Genomic DNA, 17,643 nt, shown 5'->3' on the forward strand with positions numbered 1-17,643 from the left:
TTTTAAATGTTAGTTTTAGAAATAAGTATTTCAAAATTAAAATTTTGCCAATTGACCAAATTTACATATAATTGCAGGATTGTTAGCAGTGAGGTGGGACATATGAGGTTTTTATCATGGTGTATACTGCTTTAGGAAAACCTATCTTTCCTCTGATTTTTAGTGACTAAAAAAGTATTTTTTACCCATACTTTTTGCTATTTGGAAAAAAATATGTTTCCGCTATGGTTTTTACCATTTTTTAAAAAAAATTATTATTGTTTCTGCCTTGTTGCAGAAAGTTACCGAGTTCTTGTAGAGAATAATTTTCTTTGGGAAGTAAAAAAATTAGCTTTTCTTTTCTGCAGAAAGTTTTGAAAGATTTTATCTTATCTTCAGAATTATATTCAAAATATGCCTTTCTCGCCCATCGGATTGGGGGAAAAATGCTTGTGATTTTTCTATTCTCATTTGAGAATAATGAAGTAAAAAAATTTTTTTTTCTGCTGTTATTATTACTGATTTACACGTAGCTTTTAAAATCCGATATTTTTATTGCAATATTATTCATTACAACAGCGGAATCTCAAAATGAAAACGCGCATTTAGTAACCACTTTTGAAGAGCCCAATTCGTGGAACTTCATCGTCAATCTCTTTTTCGGTAGTTACTGCTACAGATTTCATGATTTTTTTTAATGTGATGATGAATTTCAAAATGCGAAAAAGAAAATAATTATTGTGTTATCTTCCTGCTAAATGTGAGAATATCGCCCATAATTTTAAAATAGTAAAAAGTATTACATATTCAATTAAAAAAATTATATCAAAAAATTATTTATTTTTATTTATTTTTTTGAAGCTAACGCTTTTGTTACTTTAAATTACTGATATGAATATTTGTTATTTTTAAGTATCTTGCAGAAAGATATTACCCAGAAAACATGTAACCTTAGAGCAACATTGCGTACATTTTTTAGCTTGCTTAATTTTTACCTACTTTCTCCCTAGAAAACATTTAACCTTACGACAACCTTGTATCGGAATTTTCTTTTTATTATCACGAAAATGTTTGTACTAAAAACCTTTTTTCAATAAAGCAAAAATATTGCAGTTTCAAACATTTCATCTTAAAAGAATTAAAAATTATTTTTTAAAGTTTTTTTAAAAAGCATTGTCACTTAAGTAAAATGGTCACTTAGTTGACGTCACACTAGCGATAGGATCAAATTGCATTGTCCATTAAAATTTCATGACAAGTTGGATTTTAGCTGAGCATGCAAGACTATGTGAAAAGAAACCTTATAACCTTAAGACTAGCTTTATTTTTTATTGGATTTTTTCGCGCTTGAAAACCCTAACTCAGCCTCGATTTAGGGTTTTTATATAGAAAGTTGTTTTCCAAAGTTTTGGATTAGGGTAATGTGCGTAGATGGTCACAGATCTCGTTTTAAGGTTAGAAGGTTTACACGTAAACCGCATAACAAACCTTTTCTGGTATTCATTAAAAAAATAGTGCGTGGAGTCCCTCCGCGCGGAAGAAGTTAAACTTCGCAACCTGCGACGTTAATTGTAGAAGAATTAGCTGTAGTAGAAGGATCAATAGTTCTATTCAACAACTCTTTTTCCTGCTCCGCTCGCTTCCGTGCTCTGTAATCACCATAGAGTAAAGAGTATAGGTAGAGTTGACATGAGAAAGTAACAGTGAAGCCATCACTGTAACCGGTCGGCCATATTGGTTTATGCAAAACATTCGAATGCTGCTATCTTCTGCACGTTAAACTTGCTGATCAATGTTATTTTTATCGTTTTTTTTCTATTTCTCGTTAACGATTTTCTTTATCTTACCTTTTAAACAATGAATTTAATTATATTTTGCTTGTAAAAATGACGAACTGCTTTGCATACGGCTGTACGAATCGATGGACAAAGAAAATGCCTGGAATTACATTTCATAGGTAAGTGTAAATTCAATTCTCTTAATCATTTTCTAATTTATTATTTTTAAATTCTGTTCTTACAATTAACTGTATCTTTCATGTCAGAAGACTAAAGATTTTTTTTCTTCTTCTTAACTATTAGCTATTCATTTCAAACCCAACCTTGATTCTTTTCAATTTTTATTGAAATGAATCAAAATAGAATTTCTAAGTGGCTTATAGAATATCAAAACTATAAAACTAATTGTAGATGAGATAATGTGATTTCGTTTACTTTTATACTGCTTAATTGACAATTAATATGGCATAATTATAGTATCATGTGTTATTCGAATTAGTGGGAATGGTTAAAAGTATTTATTTTATTTGCTACAATATTTTTTGCTTTTATGAAATTTAATCTATCATGAAGAGTTTCTCAAATAATTTTGTGTGTTTTTTTTGTTATTTACTGTTATTGATCATTATTTCGTAATCTAAACATTAAAAATCAGCACTGTTGCTTTTTCAATTGTAATTCCGAACAGTTGCTCTGCTATTAAGTGAAATTTAAAAATATGATCGTAATGTCTAGTTTGTAAACAATTTGATTTTTATTCAACTGCTATTTTATTTATGATCACTCTTGCACTGACGAATGACATGAAATTTTTTGAGAGCTTTTAACACACAAACATAATTTAAAAAATCCACCCAAATTGTTACTTTTTTTCACTTTTATAACCTTGGTGGAAACCTTTCGATAAATTTTATAATAGAAAATCCAGTGAACTATAGAAACTGGCAAAAATCTGCCATACTTTCATTTTGCGAACTACTTCAGTTCGTGCATTTTATTAATAATTGATATGCATTTAGTTTAATGAAATAAATTAAAAGTTTCAGTTGTGGGTAATCTATATTGGAGTCGTGGGTTTTAGTTGAGCATAATAGACTGAAAACGGATTATTTGCGCTACTGCATTTATTTTTTTGAAATTATCGACTGGATTAACTGTAATTATCAAAATTTTAATAAAGTTGTTTATAATTGCTAATTATAAATCTTTTGAGTCGGTTCTTTGAAAGACTTATGTAATTAACGATTTTTATGCTCATGCTTTTAAGTTGGAATTTTATTTGCAGTTTTCCTAAAGATGAAAGTCCCGCAGTGGACTGATCGTTAAGACACGGTTCCCAGCAGATCACCGAAGTCAAGCATCACTGGCTACGGTCAGTGTGCGGGTGGGTGACCACTTGGATCAGTCTGCGTAGGGACCGAGGGTGTGCGGTATGGGTCCTCGTTAAACTGTGCTACCGTAAAGTGCTCGACTTCGCGCGCAGGTCGTCGGGCTACCGAAGCGGGGGTGCCATCCCCTCCGCAGAGGATCAAAATTGTGATGGCATGTCTTCGGATCATCCTCCGGGATGTTTCCCAGACCGTCGCCAATAGCCCATTGTGCAGCTCTAGTGCGACGTAAATTAACAACAACAACAACAAAGATGAAAATCGTAAACGGTTATGGATCAAAGCTGTGAGACGAGTTAATTGGAAACCTTCTTCGTGTAGTAAATTGTGTAATGAGCATTTCGCAGAAGATATGATTGATAGAACAATAAATCTGCTTGATGGTCTTACAGATTCATTGATTAAAAAAAATTTAGTGAACAAAAACTCTTATTGTTAAATAATTTAAATATTAATTTACTCTAATAATTATTAAGCTATTTATCATTTTCAATATTATTGCAAAAACCATTTACAAGATCGTGACAAATTAAAGTATTAATTCAAATTTTTTAACTAATGCATGAAATGTTTTTTACAACTCTTATTAAAATTCAATTCTTTTCAAATAATGACAATGCTTCAATAGAGGGATATAATTTATGAAGGGAAAGTTTTTCTTCTAAAATTAATAAATGAATGAAAAAATTGTTAACAATAAAGTTACGTTTTTTAAAATTTTTGTTTTTTGTGTACTTTAAAATGTGTGTATAAATAAGTGTATATTTTTAAATTCTTATCACTTGTAATACATTTAATGCAATATTTTACTGTCGAATAACCAACATATATTATTAATATTTGTGTGTGAAGAATTATTATTCTTGACTAATAAACTCTGATAGTACTTACTCTAAAAAAATATGGAAATTGATTGTATAAAATGTAAAAATAAATAAAATGATTTATTTTTCTTTTATGTCTGTGTATTTTTTAAGAATAAAATAAGAAATTCATTTTCATGAACTGAGAAAAAAAAATTTAAAGTTCAGTGTTATTCTACTAATGAAAGAATATAATAATATATAAAGTTTTTAATTCAAATTTTTTAATAAATATAAATTTTTTTTACAACTTTTTTTAAAGTATTAAAATTCAATTATTTTCTATGATTCAATTAGCAAAAAATGACTGCTTCAATTGAGGGATATAATTTATGAAAGGGAAAGTTTGTCTTCTAAAATTAATAAATGCATGAAAAAATAACTAACAAAAAAACTGAAGTTTTTTTTTCTTTTTTTTTTTAAAATTTTTTTAAGCATTAAATAAAAAAATAATAGTTTAAAATAAAAAGCGTTTTAATTTAAACTATTTTTTTTTCATTTATGTGTCAAAAAATAAATCTACATACATGAAATATTAGATTATTTGGCCTAAAAATGATTAAATTTAATCTTTAGTTATGTTATTTTAATAAATACTAAATAGTAATAAATGAGGCGCTTTTTTTCGTGTAACTAAAAGCAATAAAAAAATTAAGTTTTGTTTGACACTTAAAAACTTCCATTTATTAGCCATGCAACCATAGGTTATAATGAATGCTTTGCATAATCCAAGATGGCCGACAGTTACTTCAGTTTCTACTCATAAGAGGGTGGGAAATGCCATCTCTACTTATACTCTTAACTCTATGGTAATCACGGTAATATTGTGTATTTTTCCCTCATGGACCTCTTGAACCAGTGCTTGTGGTTGCCTCATCGTCTCGCCCTGGAAAATGTATTTGTATTAATAATGTATGTGAATGCGTCATAATGTAATTTCAGAAGAGAAAACCTAACAATTAATTGACATTCACGAGAGACGTACCTTGACATAACCTTAAATCTGTCGCATTGTCCGTGGGATTGTTTTCACTCATTTTTTACAATTGTTATCCACTAAATTTGAAAATAAAAAATACTATCCTATTAAATTATATGTGTATCAAATCAAATTAAAAAAATATTTATCGAAAAACAATACTTTTATAACTTTTATGCTATTGAGAACCAAAACAATATGGAAATGAATGAGGGAAAACTGGATCCTACCACGTAATTTCCCGTCCAATAAAAAATGTAGCGTTAAACGTTTAACGCAACCTTGTTGGAAGTCGCATAAGAAGTATAACTTCAAGAGGTTTTTTCTGAGTTAAAATAAACCTTATTTTGCTATCTGGGATTACCGTGAATAACGTTTGATCTAATGATCAAATCTTATAAGTTCTAACACTGAATCTTAATGGTTCGAGAGGGTGACTTAAAATATGATAATTAATTTAGCGCAGACGGCGTTGTAAGTTACAAAATCGAACACGAAAACATAATTTCTCTGAATTATTATACCCTTTTATTTTGACAAATTCAGATTTTTGGTCCGAAGGGATAGCCGCAATCTGGGGTTTTAAAAATTCATATCTCACTAACTATAAAAGATAGCAAAATTTAGTCAATTTCTCTGAAAAGAGTAGCTCAAAAAGTTTTACTCATACCAATTGGGAATGTTTGTATCAACTGTTGGCGGCGCTGCAGGGCGTTGACCTTGAAATGGCGTCGCGAAATTTGAAATGATGGCGCCGGGCCCCATTTAACCAAAGACTGTGATAACAAACACGAAAAAGCTAAGTGCTGCCATTGTAATGGGGATCACCCCGCGAATTATTCTGGCAGCCACAAATATAAAGATATAGTAGAAAAAATCAAAAACAACTCGCATAAAACGAAATCTCATGACTTTAGACGGAATGCTACTATCACCCCTAGCGAATTTCCCAAAACATATGCCAGTGTTACTAAAGAGAACCCCAATACCTATGAATTAATGTTAACAAAATTATTAAAACAGGCCATAGATGCATCTCAATACCTGCAACACCTCATAAGCGAGGTGACCCAACAATTAAAAAACAACCCTCAAATTAGAGAGGATAATGATGAGAGACTCCGCAACAAAAGGCTCAATGTGTTATTTGGCTCATAGAAACGAAGTCTTTAGTTACCGTACAAAGTGCAGAGAAAATTCGTCATGTTCAACATCTCAGGGAACGAATAGTCAATTGTGTGGCAACCGTCCCTCCACACATGCTCGCCAGGACATGGGAAGAGGTAGAATACCGTTTAGACGTCTGCCGTGCCACTAACGGGGCTCATATAGAACTTTACTAAGTGTTAAAAAAACTTGAAAATGTAAGCTTTTCAGTCATGTATAAAACATGTATGTATGTTTTTTGTTTCATTGAAATATTTTGCCTCAAAACCCCGGAGTTCTTTTCGAATTTTAAAAATACGACTGTTTTAAAATTTGATTTCTCAGACTCTCTTCAATTGCTTTGCTTAAATTTCATATTTTGCCATGTAAAATTACATTCTTCAAAATGATGTCAAAAATTGTATACCCATAAAACTTTTTTTGACTCTTATTAAACAATATAATAAAAAATAATAAATACTTACTAAAACTTACATTTCGCATGGAGTTTTCTTTGTGTAAAAATTTTTTTTAATTGCGTGCAAAAAAATTTCAATTTGCTTAAAAAGTTCTCGAGATATGGCGAAATACGCTAAAACTAATACTAACTTTAAGGTGTTCAAACTTTGAACCGCTCTCCTGACCTTGAACCTTTAACATTGAGAATAATAGAACGTGAAAAGCTGATCATCAGATCAATCAGAAAAGAAGAAGATTCAGAAGACTAATTTTTAGATTCGTTATTACCTTTTTCAAGCCTTATAAAATATATTAGTTTCTCGGGTTTACAGGAATCAAAAATTGACATAGATGAAATTTTTAAAATGTTTGAGGACAGTTAGACCTTGTTTTTTTAAATTGAATTAAACCCAATTCTTTCATTGAAATAGCGAGGGTTTATTTAATCAAATTAAGTCATATATCTTAGTTTTCAAAAATTTCTCGTTTTAAATTATATACTTATATTTCAATGAACATTTTTTAAAACTATTTAGTTATATGAATCAAAACATTTTGATCTATGATATTAATATTTGTTTATGAATAGTATAGTGACTAAAAGATTTTTCAAAAGTGAAGTTATTTAAAAACATTCAATATCTTCCATGAACTTAATACATAAATTTATATTTAGAAGTATCATTAAGTTAGAATATAAGCTTATGATTTTGTCTAATATACTATGATATAAGTATTCTCTTCTTATTTTCAAGCTACTGAAGCTGTTGTGGCACTCTTTGTTTAAAGCCTATCCACCGCGTCAAGGTGGTGCCACATCGGATAGGGTCGGTTTTTAATTGTCCTGCCAAAAACCGTATAAAAAGCAGATAGTGATTCGATTTTTAATTGTCCTTCGGCCAAAAATCGTGTAAAATGCAAGCAATATTTTGATTTTTAATTGTCTTAAAGCCAAAAATCACAGAAAAAGCAACTGCAAGAAAAGGTCCGGACACAGCGTAACCCTCAGAACATGCTGATGCTACTTATCACGGACATCCAGAGAGATTAAATCAATCTCTCTGGGCCATACAGAACAATTACTCTGTCTGGCTCAGAAAATCCAATTGCCAGTGAACAATGTTCACCCTGTCCAACGTTTTGCATTGAACAGCAATTGAATTTGGAAAAGAACTTGCAGATCCTTCTAAACCACTTCATAATGCCAGTGGGTATTTAAAACGCTTTTTTTTGAAAAGAACTTAATAAGAACAAGTTGATCGCACCACTATCAAAATGGAAATGATTGAAATAAAACAATGTTTCGTTATTAATCTTGTAACAATTAAATTAGAGTACTGTTGGTATGGAAAGACGGAAGATGTATTTAAGTAACGAACGTAAACAATGAGTAAGCTAATTGTTAAAATGAACTGCAAGTTAGAATTGTTTTATTCTTGAGCACAAGCTTGGTGTGCAAATGATCAGTTCCAATGAAATAGGAAAACACTTTTAAAAAAATTCACTCTTTTTATAGGAATAAGCGTTCGGGACATAATTCTTTTAATGCAATAAAAACTCGATGTAACGAAAGCAGCATAGAACGATAAATTCATTATTACGACTATTTCAATAATTCATTAGTTTCCGACAAAATATTAGTATTAAATATACAAAAATTGTATATTTAGGACAAGTTAGCCCCCTTTCTTGACAAACTTTTTTAGGGCGGGGCATTTTTCTGCCGTTCAATCCTAGTCGAGAAAGGAGAATATATGGAAGGCAACTTTATTACTTTTTAAAAATGATTATTATTTATCAATCTGAAAAATTGAATAAAAATGGGAGATAGTTTATGGATTGATGTTTTTGGATTTAGTTTTGATGTTTTGGATTCTGGAGATAGTTTTTGGATTTGAATGAGTGCAGTTTCAATTATAATTTATGTGGTTTTTAATAGCTATGTTTTTAAAAATTCCATTTTTTTTTTTATTACGATGCGTGAAATTTTGAATTCGAATAATCACTTTCTAACACTCTTTATTTGAGACGATTTCATTGTAAATACAGTCGAACCTCGTTAACTCGAACCTCGATTTCGCGAATTTTTCGATATCTCGAAGAAAAAAAAATTCCCTACAAATTTCCTATACACTCAATGTTAAAAAAAACCTTGATTTATCGAATTTCTTTTTTCTAGTCCCTCGATAACTTGAATTTTTTTTCTCCATAAATAGTGTAGATTTGTTTTTTGAAAATAAAAAAAAATATTCCAAAAAAAAATTTTAAGAATAGAAAGCCAATTCTCATAATAAATTCTCAAACAAACACTTTCTGCTGTGGAGATTGAGAGGCAGCTGAATATGTCAGAGGAGATATTTAAAGCTATAGTCCACTTAGAATAGACAAACTTTCTTACACATTTTTAAAGCAAACAACAATTGAATCTTTTTAAGTGTAAAAAGTGTTTTTAGAATAAATATGGAATAGTAAATAAGGTATGTAAAGAGCATTTTTCTTTCTTCTAACATCGATAACATGCGATTTTCGATAATTCGAATTTTCGGTATCTCGAATTTTTTCTCCTCTCCCTTCAAGTTCGAGATATCGAGGTTTGACTGTATCATCCAAGTGACTTTCCGACAGTTATTGTTGCGCATTTCCACACGATTTTTTTAATTCCGGATATTTTTGGTACGATATTATTACGATTCGCACGTTTCGAATCGTCTATTTAAATATAAATTTTTTAGCTTGCTTAATTTTTACCTACTTTTTCCCTAGAAAACATTTAACCTTACGACAACCTTACATCGGAATTTTCATTTTTATTGTCACGAAAATGTTTGTATAGTAAAAAACTTTTTTCAACAAAGCAAAAATACTGCAGTTTCAAACCTTTCATCCCAAAAGGATTAAAATTTTTTTTAAGGCTTTTGAAGTGATACTTCTTATGCGACTTCCAACAAGGTTGCGTTAAACGTTTAACGCTACATTTTTATTGGCCGGGAAATCACGTGGTAGGATCCAGTTTTCCCTCATTCATTTCCATATTGTTTTGGTTCTCACTAGCATAAAAATAAATTTTTTATTTTCAAATTTAGTGGATAACAATTGTAAAAAATGAGTGAAAACAATCCCACGGACAATGCGACGGATTTAAGGTTATGTCAAGGTACGTCTCTTGTGAATATCAATTGATTGTTAGGTTTTCTCTTTTGAAATTACGTTATGACGCATTCACATACATTATTAATGCAAATACATTTTCCATGGCGAGACGATGAGGCAACCACAAGCACTTCCACTGGTTCAAGAGGTCCACGAGGGAAAAAGGCACAATATTACCGTTATTACAGAGCACGGAAGCGAGCGGAGCAGGAAAAAGAGTCGTTGAATAGAACTAGTGATCCTTCTACGACTGCTGATTCTTCTACAATTAACGTCGCAGGTTACGAAGTTTAACTTCTTCCGCGCGGAGGGACTCCACGCACTATTTTTTTAAAAAAAATGTATTGTCACTTTGGGTCCATAATGACGCTTTAGCTGGCAACACACTAGTGATAGGATCAAATTGAATTGTCGATACAAATTTCAAGACAAGGTGGCTATTAGCTGAGGATACCCTTCAAAAAGAAACCTTATAATGACCTAGAATTAAGATTATTTTCACGTTGAGCCTAGCTTTAATAAAGGATTTTTTCACGCTTGAAAACCCTCAATCAGCCTCGATTTAAGGTTTTTATTTAGAAGATTGTTTTCCAAGGTTTTGGATTAGGGCAATGTGCTTGGAATAGAGCAGATTTTCACAGATTTCGTTTTAAGATTAGAAGGTTTACACGTAAACCGCATGTAAAACCTTTTTAGGTTTGCATTAAAAGGTTTTTTCCGAATGAAAATGAACCTTAATTTGCTATCTGAGCTTTTCTAGCGTGAAAAAAATCCTTGAATAAAGCTAGTCTTAATGTGAAAATAATATTAAATCTAGATAATTATAAGTTTTCTTTTCGCAACGTCTTGTATGTTCAGCTAAAATCCACCTTGTCATGAAATTTTAATGGACAGTGCAATTTGATCCTATCGCTAGTGTGACGTCAACTAAAACGTCATTCTGGTCCTAAGTGACGTAATCGACAATACTTTTCAAAAAAAGGCTTTAAAAATAATTTTTAACCCTTTTAGGATGAACGGTTTGAAACAGCAATATTTTTGCTTTATTGAAAAAGGTTTTTAGAGAAAACATTTTCGTGATAATGAGAAGAAAATTCTAACGCAAGGTTGCAGTAAGGTTATATGCTTTCTGGGGAGGTTTGTAAAAAATTCTCCTACAGGGGTTATAATATTTTTAAAACCTTTGAAGCATGTTAATATTTGAAGCATTATCATTTTAAGGAATAGTGTTCTAAAAATTTTTGGCATTTTTCTTATTATAATGTTTATTATACATTGATGAATGAAAATAAATGTTTATATTAAACTTTAGAAAATGGGAGTCATTACTCGGATTCAAAGTTTCAATCTTTCTGAGTTCTTACATTAAAAGTCTGTACCGCTGTGCTTTTCTTTATCCATCTATTAATTTCTCATTAAAAATTCTATCTATTGATAGATTAAACACAGAATTTCAAAACAAGAAGAGTTATAGTTTATCTAAAGTAAAAACTCCCCTAGCCATTCGTCTGGACCCATGGCGGTGACTATGGTAACGAGGTATAACTATTTCAAGTAGCAGTGTGGAGTCAGTGTTTAGGACAGGTTGGGTCGGGGAGAGGAAGGAAATTTTTTTCTTCGGTGTATTGTGTTAGCTTTAGAGTGAAGAGAAGTTTCCCTCCCTGAAATACACTAATTCTTGTTTCCATAGCAGCAGACGGTCTCAGACTTTGTGACGGGGGAGTGATTATCGTAGACAAACTATATGTTCAAACAATCAAGGCTTTCAATTGGTAAGCAAACGCCTGCATCAAATAAAAGCGGTAAAGCATGGGTGCAAGCCGCGATGGCTCAGGGGATAGAGCGTTCGCCTTCCAATTAGGCGAACCGGGTTCGAATCCCAGTGGATACGAATTCCGCATCCGGCTTGCACCGAACACAGTGCTGACGTGGAATATCCTCAGTGGTAGACGGATCATGGGTTAGAGTCCACTTGTCGTTAAGCTAACCGAAGGAGGTCTTCGTGGTTTTCCTCTCGATGTAACACAAATGTTGGTTCGTTACATCAAAAAATCCTCCACAAAGGTGAATTTCTCCCAATACTTGATCCAGAAATTTCCTTAACTTCGGGATTGGGTTCAAAATTACAAGGCTACGGCATTGAACATTAGTGGTCGTAAACCCATAAAATTGGGTCGGCTGTTCTAAAATATAAAATGTATGGGTGCCACTCTACTGTCCTGTGAACTTAAATCAGTCTTGAGAAAAATCAATTGACTAAATTTCATCAATTAATATCGCTTTGCCATTAGATTTTTCAATGTAAATTTTCTTTTTTTTCATTCGAAATTTGATATATTTTTTGTTAAAAATAAAAAAAAAAGTTATACATCTTAATGAAAGCATTGTTACTTTTCAAAATTATTGCATAAGATCAAGTAATGATGTAAAACAGTACAATGAAAGGATGGTGTCAGGCTTTTGTTTACTTCCTTTTCTCAGCCTTGCTAAATCTTATTCTTAAAAGTCGTGACAACTGGGCTTGGTTGAACTTCAACATCCGCTTGTGTTCAACAAAATTTGTACTATTTTTAAAATTAGTGTTCTCAATACCTCTGAAAAGGTATTAATAAAGGTATAATAAATTTGCCATTTGATTCTAGCTTTGTTAATTTAAATGCTAGATCTTTTACCAATGATCTTAGCAAAATTGCTCTTTCTGAATTAAAATCTTTGAAGTCTAACTCGGACATTTTTATTACTATTATTACTAATTTGGTCTTACGTGTATTGGACAAACCAAATGTATCCTTAAACTTTGATACAAACATATGTCCAAAATCAGGTAAAATACGAGAAGATTGAGACATATAACTGAAACAAAAATAAATAGGTTTCGTTTAGAAGTAAACAAATATGAAGCCATGGCTTTTTATTGTACTTGCTTCAACTCTTTAAACATTGGATTAAATTTTTTTTTAAAAAAAAGATAATATAGCGAACGTTTTAATTACGAGGCAATTTTTTCATATCATTAAATTCTATAAGTTTAATAAATTCATTCTAAGTTCATTAAATTCTATGAGTAAATTTTATAAGTCACTAAGTAAATTCTATAAGTCATAAGTAACTTTCATTAGTTTTTATTTACTATTTTTAAAAAAATACAGCAATAAAAAGATTTATTGTACAAATTTTTTTAAAATTACTTTTGGATGTCTTTTTTTAATTGTAATATTGACAGATTATGACTGATTATTTTTTTTATTTAACAGGAGAAAGCAATCAAACAAGTCGTGCGAGGGAGAAATAATGCATATGTTGCTCTTCGTGTTCTTGGGGTCGTTGTTGTATGGGGAATATATAAAGGAATTAAAAGCTGAAATGATTGTTTTAAAAATTTCCATTTATCCTACAGTGATTAATTTTTCAAAAAAATTGTTGCTCATGTAAAAAAACATTTATCCGTATCTTTAAAATATCATTTGTTTACTTAAACATGAAATAATTTGAATGTACAAATTTATTTTCCTTTATACAGTTTTTGTACTTTTACATATTAAAATATTCTTTTGTATAAAAGATAGTGTAGATTTTTATATAGTTATCTCACTTGTTTAAATCATAAATGAAACTTTCATTTTCTGTTAAACACATGATCAAAGTGCACAACTTTAAAATGGAAGATGTGCAAAAATTTTCTATGGATAAATAGACTGTACTTTTTGAAATTATGAGTCTTTGATTTGTGAATGCATTGTTTTTCAAAAACATTAAATATCATTTTAAAGGATTAAGAGTTATAGTATTAATTTTAAAATATATCTTAAAATGTGCCAAATTCTACTTTTCTGAAATTTTATCCATGTGTAAAATAAAATGCAGTTAGAAATTTTTTACAATAGAATATCAAGCACGTGGAAGTATCTTGCTCAAAGATAGATTTTGAAATTGGTAATTTATATTAAAAATTATTGGTTACGTAATAATATATTGATTAGTTAGTACAGCGGTTCCTAAAATAAATAATGTAATGGCTTGAAATGCTGCAGTCTACTTACAAAAGTACTTATTGAACTTTTATTTTTGTATGTCATATGGTACTTTTAATTGAAATTGGCATGTTAAGCAAGTCAAGATGGTATGAATCAAGAAAGGTGGTATGAAGTCAGGTAGTATCAATCAAGAAAGTTAAGGAATTTTTGTGCCTGTGTAAATTTTCTATGTATATTTTTAATTTTGAAAAGTTTTTGTTATATGTATTATCAAAATAATATTTTTGTGATTAATTACATAAACATGTGAAAAAATTAAAAAAAAAATTATTTGTAAAATTGGATAAACATTGAACGATTGTTAACTTTATAGATAAAGCACTTATAACCAACTGAGCGTTTGTAAAGACTTTCATATTCAAAATGAATATTACATTGATACTCATTCTTCCAAAGTTAAGATGTTTTAAAAACCATTCTTTCTTATCTTTTTTTTTCTCATTATACTAGCTGGAGGAAAAAGAGTGGTTGCTACTGTTACTCAGTGCCTATCAGTGCAAAAGAATATTGTTCCCAATTTTTTTTGTGATTTTAGTCCACGCAGTGTTGTATCATTTTGTGCAAAAGAGTCAAGCCTAAGATTTAAGCCAAGCTTTGAAAGTCGGTATGAAATTAGAGGTATTTGTTAAATAATATAGAGATAAATTTATGCTTATCAAAGTTAAATATATATTTCAATTCAAAAAAAAATTATTTTGTTGTTTTTAATTTTTTGAAAATATTATTAGTTTAAAATACATTTTACTGGAAGAGAAAAAAGATTTACTATCGTATAAATTTACATTTAAATTATTATCAATTATGTAAGAATAGTGACTGTTATGGATTTTTTGCTTATAAAATTTGATAAACTTATTCATTTTTCGTTTTTTAAATATTATTTTTGATACAATATATTTAATACAAAATATTCGATATAGTATATTTAGTGTAATATATTAAATTATATAATATAGATTTTTGTATTTTTATCTTTTTCTGTTGTGTGTCTAAAATGTGTCAACATAAATATGAACAAAATAAAAAATTATTCACTTAATTTGTATAAGACTGATTCATTTTTGTGAAATCAATGTTGCTTCTTTAGATAAATTCCGAATGTGACATAATATTGGAACATTCTAAATTTGTCAAACTAATTACTATTTTCTTAAAAAAAAATGTTTATATGATTTTTATTATTTCTAAAAATTGTTTCCTCATTTTCATATATTTTAATATGTCAAACAAAATCAAAAATTCATCCGCACTGTTCTATACAAAAATACTACATAATTTTTTTCAGTTAGTGTTGATCTTCTTATCCCAAACAATTTAAACAGCAATTTAATAATATTGAATACAATTAAAGTAATTTAAAAATCACTTAAATGTTTTAGAGGAAACTCTTTCATATTCAGCAAATTACTTTCAGTTTTCATAATCCAAACTTTTAAGAAAAACCAGTAATTTTATATTTTTAAAGCTTAATGTGTGTGCTGAAATATTTAATTTGTATTCAAATTGCATAAATTATTATTATAGTTAAGTCTTTTCAAGTTATTAAACATTTTATTTATCATAATAATGGTTTACGCCATTAATTTTCGTAAAAATTTCTATTTCTCGCTTTTCTTCGATTTATGTTTACCTATTACGTGTTTCTTCTATTTGTATTTGTTGTTTCTAGTTTAAGTAAAATTAAAAGGAAAAAAAAATCAAACTGTTTCAATTATTTGTGATTTTAAAAATTACGGAGTAATTTAATGTGCAATTTTTTACTATAAACTGAAGCATTTTGAAATTGCGATATTAATTGTTCGTTATGGTTTAGTGGTTCAAGCATTGAGCCGTCGCTGTGATTTACGAGTTGATTGGGGCTCAGCTTCTCTGATAAGTAAAGGCGATCGGTGCGTAATACTCATTGCCTATATGATGTCGTTGGTCACTAAATTGTGAAGTCTTTAACTCCATTATTCCCTGGCCAACAACGGGGTGTTGGCTGGATGGCGGGAATGAGTAACTTTATAGTTATTTTTCTTTTTAAAGTTATTGACCAATATAAATATTTTTGTTATAACTAAATTTTTTCCCCTACTTCTTTTCTTAAATATTCCCAGTTTAAACAGATTTCTTTTTAAAATACTGTTAGTTTCAGCAGACATTGTTATTTTCCTATTCATAATTTATGCAATAATTTATTTTTGTTTCTTAATATTGGAATGTGTTTAAAACGATAATTTTTTTTAGTGTTAATTAAATTGAGATTTTGTACCATTTGTTTTTTCAAGTGTTATGTGGTTTTCTTTTCAGTATGTTTAAATTAGCGAAGATGTAATAAAGTTAAACACTTTAAAATTGAAATTATTTTGAAAGAAAGAATATCAGTAGCATTGAGCTCTACGGTAATACAAAAAGACTGATTTCCAACAAATGTTTTATTTGAGATAAAATTAAAAATAAAGTATCTTAAAAAACTTTAACACGTATAGTTCTCAAACATGGGGGCTTCTAGATAAAGGGTCATTTTTGACATTCACATGCTACGAGTGATAATAAATTTAAATAATTAAATTTCGAAACAGAAAGATCAATTTATTTTTAGATTCTCTATAATCGGCTACGTTGAAATACCATCAATCATTAATGCCCTTTAAAAACGATTAAAAAGAAAATCGAAAGAAAACATTATTTACTCGGGTTACCTGTACAAATGTTTGAAACAAATTGTACATGTAAAGCAAGTTCTAGGTTTCAAAATTGCCAAAATTTTTCAAAATACCTGTAATTTATAGTCATTAATGTTCTTAATTTCTTTGAACATTATTTAAAAAAAAAAACGTTCTACTGATATAATGTCTAAAAAATGAATCGTATTATTAAGTACACACACTTCAAAAAACTATCTTATAATATTGGATTATAAAAAATATAAAATACGAAGCTTATTAATATATTTTTTACTATTATTTTCCGTTTTGAAAATAATAGCTAATTGATATTTATGCTAAGGGTCCCCACCCAAAATTTATGCTCCAAGCAGGGACTAATATAGGGTCGATGTTACGGCACATTCGCGACCTTCAAAACATAGGAGGAGGAGGGAGGGAGTTGCCGCATTCTGGTAAATTTCGTCCTAATAGTTTGGACAGGAGAGCTATGTATTTCACTATATCTAGAGAATTTTTTAAGCGAATCGAAACATTTTTACACGAATTTATAAAATTCGTTCGTTCAAAGACGATTCCGTGCAAAAGCTAATTTTTAACAATAATTCATTATTTTCATAATTTTATTTTTATAATTTATTTATTAATTATAAAAATATATTTTATTTTAAGGTCTATAAATTTTTACACCATTTTAAAAAAAAATTAATTTTACATAGCAAAATATAAAATTTGAACGAAATCGATCCAATAGTGCTTGAGAAATCGAATTTTAAATGTATTGGACTTTTTCAATCGTACATGGTTTGTAAGTGTGTCGCTGTATATAAAACACTGGTTTCTGAGTCAATATTTCAGAGAAATTAGTCGCTTTATTTCACTCTAAGTTTGGATTTTGCCTTATAAAATTACATATTATTTAACAAGACATAAATTTTTTTATTCCTTTTAATTAAAAAAAAAAAGATTTTTAATAAAGAAATTAATAAATGGCTAAAAATCTTTTTAAATGCAGTTATTTTTGGACAAATGAATGCCATAAATGGGTGCAAAATTTATGCTTTAATTATTCGCGTAAATATATGAATTTTCGATCATTCTTCTGATTAAACTACTATTTCCTAATATGGGGTGATGGTCGGTCTTGATGGTACCATCAAGAAGTAAGATGGTTTTTGATAGATGCTTATGATGGTAACCATCTTGTTCATGTTGCCCC

General features: G+C 29.4%; 1 protein-coding gene across 1 annotated transcript in view; it reads left to right on the top strand.

Moving 5' to 3' along the window:
* LOC107454098 (apoptosis regulator R11-like) overlaps positions 1 to 14,786 on the top strand; it is a 49,435-nt gene extending 34,649 nt beyond the window's left edge. Inside the window, exon 5 of the mRNA XM_087161559.1 lies at positions 12,997 to 14,786. Within this exon, the coding sequence (XP_087017685.1) occupies positions 12,997 to 13,104 (108 nt within the window). The 3' untranslated portion in view covers positions 13,105 to 14,786. The remainder of the gene's footprint in view (positions 1 to 12,996) is intronic.
* The last annotated feature ends 2,857 nt before the right edge of the window (positions 14,787 to 17,643 follow it).

This window comes from Parasteatoda tepidariorum, chromosome 4, assembly GCF_982258835.1.
Source record: "Parasteatoda tepidariorum strain Cologne lab strain chromosome 4, Ptep-v5.0, whole genome shotgun sequence".
Taxonomy (NCBI): domain Eukaryota; kingdom Metazoa; phylum Arthropoda; class Arachnida; order Araneae; family Theridiidae; genus Parasteatoda; species Parasteatoda tepidariorum.